This window comes from Palaemon carinicauda, chromosome 1 (assembly GCF_036898095.1).
Source record: "Palaemon carinicauda isolate YSFRI2023 chromosome 1, ASM3689809v2, whole genome shotgun sequence".
Taxonomy (NCBI): domain Eukaryota; kingdom Metazoa; phylum Arthropoda; class Malacostraca; order Decapoda; family Palaemonidae; genus Palaemon; species Palaemon carinicauda.
This window is the reverse complement of record NC_090725.1, coordinates 3,213,648-3,226,101: the sequence shown is the minus strand read 5'-3', so window position 1 is coordinate 3,226,101 and position 12,454 is coordinate 3,213,648. Positions and strand designations below refer to the sequence as shown.

Genomic DNA, 12,454 nt, shown 5'->3' with positions numbered 1-12,454 from the left:
GGTGACAAAGTGGAATCGGTGGTTAGTGACCATAAGTCTCTTATGGCAGAAGTCAAAGAACTTAAGGTCAAAAGTGCAGTGGGAGGTGATAGTGCCAGTGCTGTGCCAAGTGCTAGTGTCAGTGCGGTGCCAAGTGCTAGTGTCAGTGTCAGTGTTGTGCGTGAGGGTACTTCTGTGCGTGCCAGTCGTCCTCCCAGTCCGGGACCTCTTGCAAGCTCCCAAGCCCAGGGGAGAAGCAATGTCGAAGGGCAAAAGGGTTCGGCAGGCCTTGATCGGCGCACAGAAGTATCCTCGGTGGTTGCGGGCGTGTCTTACAGAGACCGTCACTCCCACCCGCAGACGATTGAGCCCGTCTTTTACTCGTCTGCAGAAGAAATGTCGGGGAGAAAACGCTGGACTCAGGTCTCAAGACCTCTCAAACGCAAAGTCCAGACCTCAAGAGTTCTACAACCTGGTTGCAGTCATTGGATTAGCTCTGACTCTCCGCAGTCATCAGGTGACTGCACACCTCCTAAGAGAGGTAAGGTGATGCCGCAACAGACCTCATCTTCTGTTAAGGCTTTGCCTCAGCAGACCTTAGCGTCTGTTGACCCCAAGATGTCTTTGCTGCAGTCCATGCAGTCACAGCTTGCGGTCTTAATGCGTGAGTTTCAGGCTGAGAAGGTTACACCTCCTCCTGCGAGCGCTCCGCCTCACCGCAGTCCAGTCTGCCAGGCGTACGAAGTTGAGGTTCCTCAGGCTACCTTACCGCGTTCTGAGTTGCCAGTTACCAGCGGTGTGCAGCAACCTCCGCCTTCCTTAAGGCAACCTCAGCAATGGGAGCAGGAGTCTTATGCCTTACTTCCTCCGCTTCCTCTTGCGGTTAAACCAGCGAGGCAACAACCTCTTGAGGTACGACAACCTCTTCCATCCATGAGCCAGCCACCTCAGCACTCGCTGCAGCGACCTCAACCCTCCTCAAGGCGAGAGCCTCAACTCCTTAGGCTAGCACCTCAGGAACCTCAACTCGCGAGACAGGAACTGTGTTCTGCGCAGCCGCTACCTCAACTCTCGCAGCTCACACCTCAGGAACCTCAACTCGTTCCTCAGGAACCTGCTACTGCGCATCCGCAACCCTTACAGCAAGCGCAACTCTTGAGACAAGAAACTCATGCTAGGAGTCAGCCACCTCAACCCATGCGCCTACCTTCCTCTACTCTTCTTGACCAGTCTTTGCAGCCTGAACCTCAGGTTTTAACTCAGCAACAGAGACTTGAGGATGAAACCACAAGTGTTTATGCGCCCGCTTGTTCAGATTCTGCTGTTCAGCATACCGCTGTTACATTACCTCTCACTTCGCTACACTCTGGTGATGAGGTTTCTGAGGAGGAAGCTGCGCACCTGGATCCCTCATCAGACGTGGAAGAACCCAAGTCTTCTCCTCTACCCATTGACTTTCGTAAGGTCCTGGCTCTTTTCAGAGAGGTATACCCGGACCATTTTGTTTCTGCTACCCCCCGCTCTCCTCCATCTGAGTTTTCGCTGGGCATGCAACCTGTTAAGTCAACTTATACTAAGCTCGTCTTTGCTAGGTCCTCTAAGAGAGCTTTAAGAATATTAGGGGAGTGGTTGCAGTCCAAACAGCAACTAGGGAAGACTTCCTTTATGTTCCCACCTACTAAGCTCACTTCTAAGGCGGGCGTATGGTATGCCACAGGAGAGGAACCAGGCTTGGGAGTCCCTGCCTCTGCCCAGGCTGACTTCTCAAGTTTGGTCGACTCTCCTCGTAGATCAGCAATGAGGCGCTCTAAGGTTTGCTGGACCTTTTCCGATTTAGACCACTTCCTAAAGGGTGTATTTCGTGCCTTTGAGATTTTCAATTTTCTAGACTGGTGCCTGGGGGCCTTGAGCAAGAAGACCTCCCCTGCGGACAAGGACTCAGCCATGCTTTTAATGTCCTGCATGGATAAAGCAATTCGGGATGGGTCTGGCGAGCTTGCATCAATGTTTGTTTCAGGAGTTCTTAAGAAAAGGGAGCAACTTTGCACCTTTCTTTCTTCCAGCATCACACCTTGTCAAAGGTCTCAACTCCTTTTTGCGCCGCTTTCTAAGTTCTTGTTCCCCGAAGAGCTTATCAAGGATTTGTCTGCGGCCATGATTCAGGACACTCATGATCTTGTGGCCTCTTCAGCTCGTAAGGCTAAGGTTACTCCCTCAGTTCCCAGGACTTACCGCACCCCAGTGGCTGATACTCCTGCTACAAGGTTTATTCCGCCCTTTCGTGGCAGAGCCCCCAGCCGAGGAAGCTCCCGTCCAGACTCTTCCAGGAGCAGGTCTAGGAAAGGTCCCAAGACTTCAAAAGGCAAACACTGACTCTCCTCCTCTCCAGACAGCAGTAGGAGCCAGACTCAAGACCTTCTGGCAAGCTTGGGAAAGAAGAGGTGCAGACGCCCAGTCTGTCAGGTGGCTCAGGGAGGGTTACAGGATACCATTCTGCCGCAAACCCCCTCTTACCACTTCTCCCATCAACCTCTCTCCCAACTACAAGGAAAAGGACAAGAGGCTAGCGTTACACCAGGAGGTGTCGCTCCTGTTACAGAAGAAGGCAGTGGTTATAGTCCGGGACCATCAATCCCCGGGCTTCTACAACCGTCTCTTTCTGGTGGCCAAGAAGACAGGAGGTTGGAGACCGGTGCTGGACGTCAGCGCGCTCAATGCTTATGTCACCAAGCAGACGTTCACTATGGAGACGACGAAGTCGGTCCTAGCAGCGGTCAGGCAGGAGGACTGGATGGTCTCGTTGGATCTGAAAGACGCTTACTTTCACGTTCCTATTCATCCAGACTCCCAACCTTTCCTGAGATTCGTTTTTGGAAAGGTTGTGTACCAATTCCAAGCCCTGTGTTTTGGCCTAAGCACAGCTCCTATGGTGTTTACGCGTCTGATGAGGAATATTGCAAAATTCCTCCACTTATCGGACATCAGAGCCTCCCTTTATTTAGACGACTGGCTGTTGAGAGCCTCCACGAGTCGTCGCTGTCTGGAGAGTCTCAACTGGACTTTGGACTTGATCAAGGAACTGGGTCTGTTAGTCAACTTAGAAAAGTCCCAGCTCATTCCCACCCAATCCATAGTTTACCTGGGAATGGAGATTCGGAGTCTGGATTTTCGGGCTTTTCCATCGGCCCCAAGGATAAGCCAAGCCCTAGATTGCATCCTGAGCATGCTGAAGAGGAACAGTTGCTCGGTGAGACAGTGGATGAGTCTCACAGGGACCCTGTCATCGTTAGCCCTGTTCGTCGAGTTAGGGAGACTCCACCTCCGCCCTCTCCAATTCCATCTAGCAGCTCATTGGGACAAGGATTTGACGCTCGAAGCAGTCTCTATCCCTGTCACCAAAGAGATGAAGACCACTCTCTTGTGGTGGAAGACCAACCTCCTTCTCAAGGAGGGCCTATCGTTAGCGATTCAGACCCCCAATCTTCATCTCTTCTCGGATGCATCAGACTCGGGCTGGGGCGCGACCTTGAATGGACAGGAATGCTCGGGAACGTGGAACAGGGAACAGGAAACGCTCCACATCAACTGCAAGGAGCTACTGGCAGTTCATATGGCCCTAATGAACTTCAAGTCCCTCCTGCTAGGCAAGGTGGTGGAGGTGAACTCCGACAACACCACAGCCTTGGCTTACATCTCCAAGCAGGGAGGGACCCATTCGAGGAACCTGTACGAGATAGCAAGGGACCTCCTCATTTGGTCAAGAAGTCTAAACCTCACTCTAGTAACGAGGTTCATTCAGGGCAACATGAACGTCTCAGCAGATCGCCTAAGCAGAAAAGATCAAGTCATCCCCACGGAATGGACCCTTCACAAGAGCGTGTGCAACAGACTTTGGACCTTGTGGGGTCAGCCTACGTTAGATCTGTTTGCCACCTCCATGACCAAGAGGCTTCCTTTGTACTGTTCCCCAGTTCCAGACCCAGCAGCAGTTCATGTGGATGCTTTTCTGCTGAATTGGTCCCATCTCGACCTTTACGCATTCCCACCATTCAAGATCATCAACAGAGTCATTCAGAAGTTCATCTCGCACGAAGGGACACGGCTGACGCTGGTTGCTCCCCTTTGGCCTGCAAGAGAATGGTTCACAGAGGTACTACAATGGCTGGTCGACGTCCCCAGGACTCTCCCTCTAAGAGTGGACCTTCTACGTCAACCTCACGTAGACAAGGTGCACCCAAACCTCCACGCTCTTCGTCTGACTGCCTTCAGACTGTCGAAAGATTCGCTAGAGCTAGAGGCTTTTCGAAGGAGGCAGCCAGTGCGATTGCCAGAGCAAGGAGGGTATCCACTCGTAGAGTCTACCAATCCAAGTGGGAAGTCTTCCGAAGCTGGTGTAGAGCCAATGCAGTTTCCTCTACCAATACCTCTGTAACCCAAATAGCTGACTTCCTATTACATCTAAGGAATGAGAGATCCCTTTCGGCTCCTACGATTAAAGGGTACAGAAGTATGTTGGCTTCAGTTCTCCGCCACAGAGGTTTGGACCTTTCTTCCAACAAGGACCTTCAAGACATCCTTAAGTCTTTTGAGACTTCTAAAGAACGTCGTTTACCCACTCCAGGCTGGAATCTAGACGTAGTCTTAAGGTTCCTTATGTCTCCTAGGTTCGAACCTCTCCAGTCAGCTTCCTTCAAGGACCTTACCCTCAAGACTCTTTTCCTCGTCTGCCTTGCAACAGCTAAAAGAGTCAGTGAGGTTCATGCCTTCAGCAAGAACATTGGGTTCACATCCGAATCTGCAACATGTTCTTTACAGCTCGGATTTTTAGCTAAGAATGAACTTCCTTCACGTCCTTGGCCTAGATCGTTTGAAATTCCTAGCCTTTCCAACATGGTGGGTAACGAGCTAGAAAGAGTTCTTTGCCCTGTCAGAGCTCTGAAATATTATCTTAATAGGTCAAAACCTATACGAGGACAGTCAGAAGCCTTATGGTGTGCAATCAAGAAACCTTCGATGCCCATGTCCAAAAACGGAGTTTCGTATTATATAAGGCTTCTGATTAGAGAAGCCCATTCTCACATGAAGGATGAAGACCTTGCTTTGCTGAAGGTAAGGACCCACGAAGTGAGAGCCGTAGCCACTTCGATGGCCTTTAATAAGAACCGTTCTCTGCAGAGCATTATGGATGCAACTTATTGGAGGAGCAAGTCAGTGTTTGCATCATTTTATCTTAAAGATGTCCAGTCTCTTTACGAGAACTGCTACACCCTGGGACCATTCGTAGCAGCGAGTGCAGTAGTAGGTGAGGGCTCAGCCACTACATTCCCTTAATCCCATAACCTTTTTTAACCTTTCTCTTGAATGCTTTTATTGTTGTTTTTTGGGTTGTTACGGTAGGCTAAGAAGCCTTCCGCATCCTTTTTTTGATTTGGCGGGTGGTCAATTCATTCTTGAGAAGCGCCTGGGTTAGAGGTTGTGTAGAGGTCCTTTAGTATGGGTTGCAGCCCTGTATACTTTAGCACCTTAGAGTTGATTCAGCCTCCTAAGAGGAACGCTGTGCTCAGTAAGGAAGACGAACTTAATAAAGGCAGAGTAACGGTTCAAGTCGACTTCCTTACCAGGTACTTATTATTTCATTGTTATTCTGAAATAACTGATTATATGAAATACGGGATACTTAGCTATCCTTTAGTCATGTACACTGGTTTTCACCCACCCCCCTGGGTGTGAATCAGCTACATGATTATCGGGTAAGTTTAATATTGAAAAATGTTATTTTCATTAGTAAAATAAATTTTTGAATATACTTACCCGATAATCATGATTTAATTGACCCACCCTTCCTCCCCATAGAGAACCAGTGGACCGAGGAAAAATTGAGGTGGTGTCAACAAGAAGTACTGCAGTACCTGGCCACAGGTGGCGCTGGTGAGTACACCCCCTTCTAGTATAGTGATAGCTGGCGTATCCCTCCCGTAGAATTCTGTCGGGCAACGGAGTTGACAGCTACATGATTATCGGGTAAGTATATTCAAAAATTTATTTTACTAATGAAAATAACATTTTACAATTCCTTGTTTTTTCTTATTTGCAGATTGCAGCCTAATGCAGATGTTAGAAAAACACAGCTTGATGCTTGGTGTGCACTTGTTATTGCATGGGGTAAAAGTAATAATGTCAGTCAGATAGATGTTGCAGAAACATCCAGCCTTCCTGTCTTTAAGTAAGCCTTTTATTGTGTTATGAATACTGTACTTAATTAGTGAATTTTTATCATATTGATATATGCTCTAATTGTTTTCTAAAATAGGAGATACATTACTTCTGCTCAAGTGAATGCCTTTTAAATCATTAACAAGGTACCCGTAGTTAAGTAATGAAAGGTTTGTAAGTTGGAAAGTACCACCCACTCGACTATCCAAGATTAGCCACTTTGGAGTTTGGCTGTATGTTGAAAGGTGGTGCTGCTGCCTCTGCTCATTTTAACCATGCTTTTGGATATTTGTTCCTATACAAATGCAAAGCATTATCCTTTAATAGGAGTATGACTTCAGCTTAGCTGGAATGGCAGACAAACTTTTAACGAGGTGGTAGTAGTTGCCTGGCAGTGGAGGGTACTACTATGTATGATACTAATAATAACAATGATGATAGTAAAAAAGTACAATGATAACCCACCCTATATCGTTAATTTGTTCCAAGAGACCCAATGAAAGGTGATTTCCATCGTAGGTTGGATTTTATCCACATAAAGTGACTTATACTCTCCCTGTACATGTAATAAACATGAAAGAGTACATACAGTACAACCTCCTATCATTATATGAAAACTGCATACTTAAATGAATAAGCCCATGTGAAGTACAGGTACTGTACTGTACAGTATAGTACTGTGTGTATAAGATAACTTGAGTGTGTAGTTTTTAACAGGAGGAGAGATGAAGAGGCTATTTACCCTTTGAAAAGAGGGTACAGTATTAGCAAGAATGTGTAGACATTTATTATATTTGTATTTGCTAGTGCTCAGTTAAAGTTATGGGAGACAAGGTAGTGGCTGAATTTGCCAGTGAATAGTGAATACTGTCATCTGAAACATGATGAAAACTGTCCAAACTAGTTCAAACTTTCAGAATGTAAGGAAATCATATGATTTGACACATTATCCATTTTAGTAATATGAGACTTTTTATTTTTAAATATTTAACTTAGCCGGTGAATATATAATAGCTGCAACTCTGTTGCTCGACAGACACATACAGTAAAAACTCGCCAGCGATCGCTATACAGGTTGCGGGTGTGCCCACCAGCGCCAACTGTCGGCCAGATACCACTCTCGATGTAAACAAAGACTCAATTTCTTCTCTGTCGACGTGTCGACAAGACGTACTTTACTTGCTGTTGAACCTGGAGTTTTTCCCATCATATTTGGTGAAGTACTTTAATTTGGTTTGAGCTTTCGCAGTACAGGTGTTTTTCTTCAAATAAATCCTTGAACTCTTTTTTGGATCGGATTAATTGTTGATGACTTAGATCGTTTTTTGGAATTTTCCCTTGACTAATTCAAAATGGCTGACCTTTCACAAGTTCCCAAGTTCAGAAAATGTAATGCTAGGGACTGTCATAGGCGTCTTCCAAAGGCTTCTCTCGACCCTCACACTGTTTGTTCCAATTGTCGGGGTAAAACCTGTCAATTGGAAGATCGGTGTGAGGAATGCGTGGGCCTTTCGGAATTCGATTTTATCGAATTTGAGAAATATACACGCAGACTAGAGAGAGATAGGGTAAGGAGAAGTTCTTCTAGGTCGGTAGATTTTTCCTCTCCACATGCCCCTGAACCTAATCCTTCCCCTGTAGTGGTTGTTCCTAACCCCCCTCCTAGCACTCAGGAACCGTCGATGCAAGACATGATGCGTGCTATCCATGCCTTGGGGGAGAGAGTTGAGGCCTTGGCAAGTGACCGAAATCAACTCATGGCGGACGTAAAGGAACTAAAGTGCCAAAGTGCCACGGCGGAAAGTGTTAAAGTGCCTAGTGTTTCTCAAAGTGTTGTGAACAGTGTTGCGCTTGAGGGTTCGTCTGTTCGTGCCTGTCGTCGTCCTAGTCCGGGACCTCTTGCAAGCTCCCAAGCCCAGGGGAGAAGCAATGTCGTACGACTCATGGGTTCGAGAGGCCTTGATCAGCGAACAGACGTTCCCTCTTTGGTATCAGGCGTATCTCTCCAAGATCGCCCCTACCAACGTAAGACGAGAGAGCCCATTTTTACCTCGTCGTCCGAAGGTGTTTCTCGTAAGAAACCTTGGACCAAGGTCTCCAGACCTTTGAAGCGTAAGTCGGTCCCTTCAGGACAAGTCCAACGTCCCGGTTGTAGCCACTGGGACAGTTCGGACCCTTTGCCGTCATCGGATGACTGCTCGCCGCCTAAGAGAGGCAAAGTTGTGCCGTCTCAGTCGCTCACCCCGTCTGTTACCGCACCTGCTTCCGTAGACCCTAAATGGGTGTTACTGCAAGACATGCAGTCCAAGCTTGCGTCCTTGATGGAGGACTTCAATGCGGAGAAGGTTGCCGCTGAACCTTCTGGCCAACAACCATCCAAGCGGTCTGTTGTGCGTCCTGTTGACGTTGAGGTAGCTTTCTCGCGTCAACCAGTTGGGGTAGTACCTCCACCGATGCGATCCAGTGTGGGTTTCCAGCCGCATGTTGACGTTAGGCAACGCACAGAGGTGGTTGGTGACGTTCAGGACGTTCATCAACCATCAGAGGTGACTTGTTTTGACGCGGTGCGTCAACCTCCGCAACCCGGTATGGTGTTGACTGCACAACCCAGACGTTCTAAACAGTCTCGGGTGGACGCTGTGCGTCCTCGCGCACCCATGGTTGTTGACAGTTCCCAGACTGTTCAGCAGTTCCATGACGCTGCGTCCGGCTCCGTCACGCATGCACCAGTGCGACCGGACTCGGCGAGTCAAACGTTGCCCACACCTTTGCCGTTTTCTCATCAGTTATCGGATGAGGAACTGTCAGATGAGGACGTTGCTGAACCACATCCTGAGGATCAACCTTCAGAACTTGATGAGCCTAAGGCAGTTCAACCATCCTTAGACTTTAGAAAAGTCATGGCTGTGTTTAAGGAGTTGTTCCCTGACCACTTTGTTTCTGTGGCTCCTCGTTCGCCGCCGTCGGAGTTTGTCTTAGGCGTTCCTGCTACCGTGCCTGCCTTTACTAAACTCGTTCTCTCTCGCTCATCCAAGAGAGCTTTGCGGCTGTTGGGAGATTGGTTAGAGACCAAGAAGAGTTTAGGGAAGACAGCATTTGCCTTCCCCCCATCTAAACTCTCGTCTAGATCGAGCGTCTGGTATGCCACGGGAGAAGTTCTCGGCTTGGGAGTTCCTGCCTCTGCCCAGGGCGACTTCTCAAGTCTTGTAGACTCTCCCCGCCGCCTTGCCATGAGACGCTCGAAGATTTGTTGGTCACCATCGGACCTGGACCACCTTCTTAAAGGTATATTTAGGGCGTTCGAAGTCTTTAACTTCCTAGACTGGTGTTTAGGGGCCCTGAGTAGGAAAATCTCTTCTGCTGATAAGGATGTTTCCTTACTCATTATGTCCTGCATGGACAAGGCCGTCCGTGATGGGTCCAACGAACTTGCCGCTTCATTCACGTCCGGAGTCCTGAAGAAACGAGAGTCTCTATGTTCTTTCCTGTCTGCTGGAGTGACGCCATGCCAAAGGTCTGAGCTACTCTTTGCGCCCTTGTCCAAGTGCCTGTTTCCTGAAGTCTTGATTAAGGAAATTGCCTTGTCTTTAGTGCAGAAGGACACCCACGATCTAGTTGCGTCCTCGGCTCGCAAAGCTCCCCCTTTGCCTACATTGTCTGCTAGACCTAGGATAGACACTCCAGCGTCTCGGTTTATACCGCCCTTTCGTGGCAGAGCCTCCAGCAGGGGAGGTGCTCGTGCCGAAGGGAAGAGAGGGAAGAGGAAAGGATCCAAGTCCTCTAAGGGCAGAGTCTGACTGCCCGCAACTTCAGACAGCAGTAGGTGCCAGACTCAAGAACTTCTGGCAAGCCTGGGAGAAGAGAGGCGCAGATCAACAATCTGTGAGGTTGCTCAGAGAGGGGTACAAAATCCCTTTTGTACGCAAACCCCCTCTAGCGACGTCCCCCATCGATCTCTCTCCCAGGTACAGAGAGGAAGAAAAGAGACAAGCCCTGAAACTGGAAGTGTCTTTTGCTAGAGAAGGGAGCGGTGGTCAAAGTCTCGGACCTTCAATCACCGGGGTTTTACAACCGTCTCTTCCTAGTATCAAAGAAGACAGGAGGTTGGAGACCGGTGCTAGACGTCAGTGCTCTGAATGTCTTTGTCACAAAGACGAAGTTTTCCATGGAGACCACAAAGTCAGTCTTAGCAGCGGTCAAAAAGGAAGACTGGATGGTCTCTCTAGACCTAAGGGACGCCTACTTCCACATCCCCATTCACTCAGACTCCCAACCCTTTCTGAGATTCGTCTTCGAAGATGTGGTTTACCAGTTTCGGGCCCTGTGCTTTGGCCTAAGCACAGCTCCTCTCGTGTTTACGAGGCTGATGAGGAATGTGGCGAAATTCCTCCACTTATCGGACATCCGAGCCTCCCTTTATTTGGACGACTGGCTTCTCAGAGCCTCTTCCAGTCGTCGCTGTCTGAAGGATCTCAATTGGACTCTAGATCTGACCAAGGAATTGGGACTCCTAGTCAATTTGGAAAAGTCGCAGCTGGTCCCATCCCAAACTATTCTGTATTTAGGGATGGAGATTCACAGTCAAGCTTTTCGGGCTTTTCCGTCGGCCCCCAGAATAGATCAAGCCCTGCTCTCCATCCAGAAGATGCTGAAGAAAGAACGCTGCTCAGTCAGGCTGTGGATGAGTCTGGTAGGGACGCTGTCATCCCTGGAGAAATTTGTCTCACTAGGAAGGCTACACCTCCGTCCTCTTCAATTCCATCTGGCTTTTCACTGGAAAAAGGACAAGACGCTAGAGGCGGTCTCGATCCCGATTTCCGAAAAGATAAAGTCTTGTCTGACTTGGTGGAAGGACAATATCAGCCTACGAGAGGGTCTTCCCCTGGCAGTTCAGATACCCAACCACGTTCTCTTCTCGGACGCATCGGACTTGGGCTGGGGCGCGATGCTGGACGGTCGGGAATGCTCAGGTCTGTGGAACTCGAGTCAGAGGAGCATGCATATCAACAGCAAGGAGCTTTTGGTGGTTCATCTGGCCTTGATAAGCTTCGAGTATCTCCTTCGAGGCAAAGTGGTGGAAGTAAACTCGGACAACACCACGGCCTTGGCGTACATTTCCAAACAGGGAGGTACCCACTCACTGACGTTGTACGAGATCGCAAGGGACCTGCTCATCTGGTCAAAAGATCGAGGCATCTCCCTAGTAACGAGGTTCATCCAGGGCGACTTGAACGTCCTAGCAGATTGTCTCAGTCGGAAAGGTCAAGTTATTCCAACCGAATTGACCTTCCACAAGGATGTGTGCAAGAGACTTTGGGCGACTTGGGGTCAACCCACCATAGATCTCTTTGCAACCTCGCTGACCAAGAGGCTTCCAATCTATTGCTCTCCAGTCCCGGACCCAGCAGCAATACATATAGATGCCTTCCTCCTAGATTGGTCACATCTGGATCTTTACGCATTCCCACCATTCAAGATTGTCAACAAGGTACTGCAGAAGTTCGCCTCTCACGAAGGGACAAGGTTGACGTTAGTTGCTCCCCTCTGGCCCGCGAGAGAATGGTTCACCGAGGTACTTCGATGGTTAGTAGACGTTCCCAGAAGTCTTCCTCTAAGAGTAGACCTTCTACGTCAGCCACACGTAAAGAAGGTACACCAAAGCCTCCACGCTCTTCGTCTGACTGCCTTCAGACTATCGAAAGACTCTCGAGAGCTAGAGGCTTTTCGAAGGAGGCAGCCGGTGCGATTGCTAGAGCAAGGAGAGCGTCTACCATTAGAGTCTACCAATCGAAGTGGGAAGTCTTCCGAGACTGGTGCAAGTCAGTTTCTGTATCCTCGACCAGTACCTCTGTAGCCCAAATAGCTGATTTTCTCTTATACCTGAGAAAAGGACGATCCCTTTCAGCTCCCACTATCAAGGGCTACAGAAGCATGTTGGCATCGGTCTTCCGGCATAGAGGCTTAGATCTTTCCAACAATAAAGATCTGCAAGACCTCCTTAAGTCTTTCGAGACCACTAAGGAGCGTCGTTTGGCTACTCCTGGGTGGAATTTAGACGTGGTCCTAAGATTCCTCATGTCAGACAGGTTTGAGCCTTTACAGTCAGCCTCCCTGAAAGATCTCACTCTTAAGACTCTTTTCCTGGTATGCTTAGCCTCGGCTAAAAGAGTCAGTGAGCTTCATGCCTTCAGCAAGAACATCGGATTTTCGTCAGAAAAAGCTACTTGTTCTCTGCAACTTGGTTTTCTAGCCAAAAATGAGC

The 12,454-nt window shown here is 48.7% G+C and overlaps 1 protein-coding gene across 1 annotated transcript in view; it reads left to right on the top strand.

The window, feature by feature from the left end:
• The window catches only part of Vps25 (vacuolar protein sorting 25), a 90,341-nt gene that overhangs the window by 15,612 nt on the left and 62,275 nt on the right, over positions 1-12,454 (top strand). Inside the window, exon 2 of the mRNA XM_068379570.1 lies at positions 6,074-6,202. Within this exon, the coding sequence (XP_068235671.1) occupies positions 6,074-6,202 (129 nt within the window). The remainder of the gene's footprint in view (positions 1-6,073; positions 6,203-12,454) is intronic.